Here is a 3,351-nt window from a genome sequence, read left to right on the forward strand (position 1 = left end):
AAGTAGTCCCAATTCAACAGATAATGTCATTAACTTAACCTTGTTTAATCGGGGCATGTATATTGATAATTAAAAGGAAAAAAATTGTATATACCTATAAAATATGAGTTTCATACATTGTTAATGTATTATTCACCATTCATTTTTAGTCATGATTTAATATTCAACAAAATTATACAAATGAACAGTGAATAATGTACATACTGACTGTATATAAAAAAAATTACATTGATAATGCATTGATATTACATTCTAAAAATAGTGTTTTGCTAATATTTTTGCAGCTGAGAAATTGGGTGTGCCAACTTCACCACCTTACCTCTCCCTAATATCTTTGGTGAAGAACAACAAAAACTCATCCTTCTTAGATGGTGTTAGTTTTGCCTCTGGAGGTGCTGGAATATTTGATGGCAAAAATGATGTAAGTGCATTATAATTCTCTATTCATTTTCCATCTTTTATTTTTGTATTTATCTTGTTGTAGTTTTATAGTTAAAAATAGTGGTAATTATAAGGGTAATGCGGTGAACGTGGATCGAAGACGTGACCTTGAGTTTGATATTTGTGCAGTTACAATCGATACCGTTCACGAAACAAGTGGATTACTACTCACAAGTGCATGAACAAATGACACAACAAATAGGAGCACCAAGTCTACAAAAGCGTCTATCCAAATCAATCTTCGCAGTTGTGATTGGCAGCAACGACATATTTGGTTATTTTAACTCAAAGGATCTTCAAAATAAAAGCACCCCACAACAATATGCAGATTCCATGGTTACCTCATTAAAAGTGCAACTACAGGTAAAGTTTAAGTGTACTCAATTTTTTAAGAGTTTAAAATTTGTGCAGTGACAGTGTAAAGTTTTTTACACTGTCAGCACATTATCAATCATTGATTTGTATTATTTTTGTTTGAGAGTCAATGATAATTAATAAATCAATGGTGAATGAATGACTGAAAGTGTAAAAAACATTTACACTTTCAGTGTATACATATTACATCCATTTTTTAAACTTTTGTAATTAACTTGCATTTTCATTTATTATTTTTTTTTGGATGTGTAACTTTTTGTTAGAGAGTATACAACTATGGTGCAAGGAAATTTGTGATTGTTGGTGTCAGTGCAATTGGTTGTTGCCCTGCATTAAGGCTCAAGAACGAAACAGAATGTGCTGTAGAAGCCAACTTATTGTCGGTTAAATATAATGATGGCCTCAAATCAATGATGAAAGGATGGCAATTGGAGAAAAATGACATACGTTACAGTTACTTTGATACTTATGCTGCCCTTCAAGACCTCATTCAGAATCCATCTTCTTATGGTATTATCACATTATCATGTACCTTTCATTATAATCTGAGTAAATTATACTGACACCTCCTGAGTTTTACTGAAATTACATAAACCATCCTTCATTTTTCTACACCTACAGAAACATCCCCTAGTTTTTATACTTTCATTACACTGACCACCCTACATAAGAAATAAGTGTAATCTTTTAAACAAAAAATATGATAAATGCAATTAAGTTAAACAAAACATGATATATTGTAGAGACACATCCAAATAATATATGACTCAGTGTAATAATGTAACGAAAGTATAAAAACTAGGGGAGATTTGTTAGTGTAATTTAATCTTATAATTTAGATAGACAATAAGTTTTTGAAGGATTTTATGTAACTCTTTCAGGATTTGCTGAGGTGAAAGGCGCTTGTTGTGGACTTGGCAAGCTTAATGCGCAGATTCCTTGCTTACCAATATCAAAGATTTGTTTTAATAGACAAAATCATGTCTTTTGGGATCCATTCCATCCTACAGAGGCTGCTGCTCGCATTTTTGTGGATAGAATTTTTAATGGACCTGCTAAATATACATCTCCTATTAATATGAAACAACTACTACCACTCTGAAATTTATGGTAATTAGAATCTCCAGATCAAAAATGCTTTATAAAAAGATGATAACATTTGGGGTTAAGGGACATGTATTCAAGTTTCTTTTTATTTATCTTTTGGTTCCTCTTTTATATTTATCAAAATCTGTTTATTTTGTGCCAAATTGAAAGTTGGTTTGGCCTATATTCATATCATGATGTTGTTTCCCTTTTAAAAATCAACCGCGGTTAATTCAATGTTGTATTTTTATTAACTACTTAATAAGTTTGTTTGACTCAAATCGACTTCTTAATGTAGATTCAAACTTACTAAGCGAATTTTGTTCACTAAGTGAGTTAGTTGTTTTTGGGTGACTTATTTGTCTCAATTCTTCTAAGCGAAATCCAATTCAGTAGCCGATTTAACTTTTTTTTAAAGCTTAGAGAAAATATTTCATACTTATTAAGCAACTTCTGGCTAACTAACCGAGTGCTAATTATTTATAAGTGATTTCTTGGTCGCATTTTGCTAATAGTGATCGAGCTCAATATGCAAATTTTCATTTATAAAAAAATTAATTGTGATAATTTGATAAGGCTAAAATGTGGTTTTGCTCCCTCAAGTTTCTCATATGTGCCATTTTAGTCCTCCTATTTTTTATGTGCGATTTTAATACTCTAACTAATATGAATGTGCAAAATATTCATTCTCTTATTTTCCATCCAAAACCTTAATATTTTTTCCTATGTGGAGGATATTGTCCAGTGTGGCATTCTAGACACTTAGAATTAGAAAGTGTAATTCTTGTTTAACTAATATGAATGTGCAAAATATTCATTATGTGATTTTCCATACAAAACCCTAATATTTTTTCCTATGTGGAGAATATTGTCCAATGCGGCATTCTAGACACTTAGAATTCAAACTTTTACTTTTTTATACAATTTTCATCCTAACTTTTATAATTATGCAATAATGGTGTCTCTTTAATATACCTAATATAAATAATGAGATACTCATCTTCTGAAAATGAACGTAATAATATACATGGTAGATGTTGTCCAAGAGAATGTTACATGTGACACTTAGATATGTTTATAAATGTCTATATCTACTAATTTTTATGAATGAAAATTAAATAATCATGTAAAGAAAAACTATTTTTATGTGATTTGCATAAAAATGTCATCATATCAAACTAATGATGTGTATAAACTATTAGATTATTATTAGATAAATTAATAATTAGAAAATAAAGAAATTTTATGGTTGTGTTCAACAAAATGTTATTCTCCCTTCTATGTGCATCACATTCAATTCTAGAACATATAAAGTTGTCATTGCATAGGTTATTATATTTTTATTAGGCATATTGAAAGGAAGGTTATTCTTTCACAATTATATAAGTTAAGGGCTGAAAAGTTTATATAAATATAGTGAGATATAATATGCACAAATGAAAAAAACGA

General features: G+C 29.6%; 1 protein-coding gene across 1 annotated transcript; it reads left to right on the forward strand.

The window, feature by feature from the left end:
- Window positions 1–284: 284 nt before the first annotated feature.
- LOC109338699 (GDSL esterase/lipase At5g55050-like) lies at window positions 285–1,925 on the forward strand (the record flags this gene model as incomplete). Its single annotated transcript, XM_019575987.1, is given in 4 exon segments — window positions 285–421; window positions 571–804; window positions 1,080–1,326; window positions 1,698–1,925. Coding segments are annotated over 4 exon segments (839 nt in total), but the record flags the coding sequence as incomplete, so codon positions are not given.
- Window positions 1,926–3,351: the final 1,426 nt, after the last annotated feature.

Source organism: Lupinus angustifolius, unplaced genomic scaffold, assembly GCF_001865875.1.
Source record: "Lupinus angustifolius cultivar Tanjil unplaced genomic scaffold, LupAngTanjil_v1.0 Scaffold_35_316, whole genome shotgun sequence".
Classification (NCBI taxonomy): domain Eukaryota; kingdom Viridiplantae; phylum Streptophyta; class Magnoliopsida; order Fabales; family Fabaceae; genus Lupinus; species Lupinus angustifolius.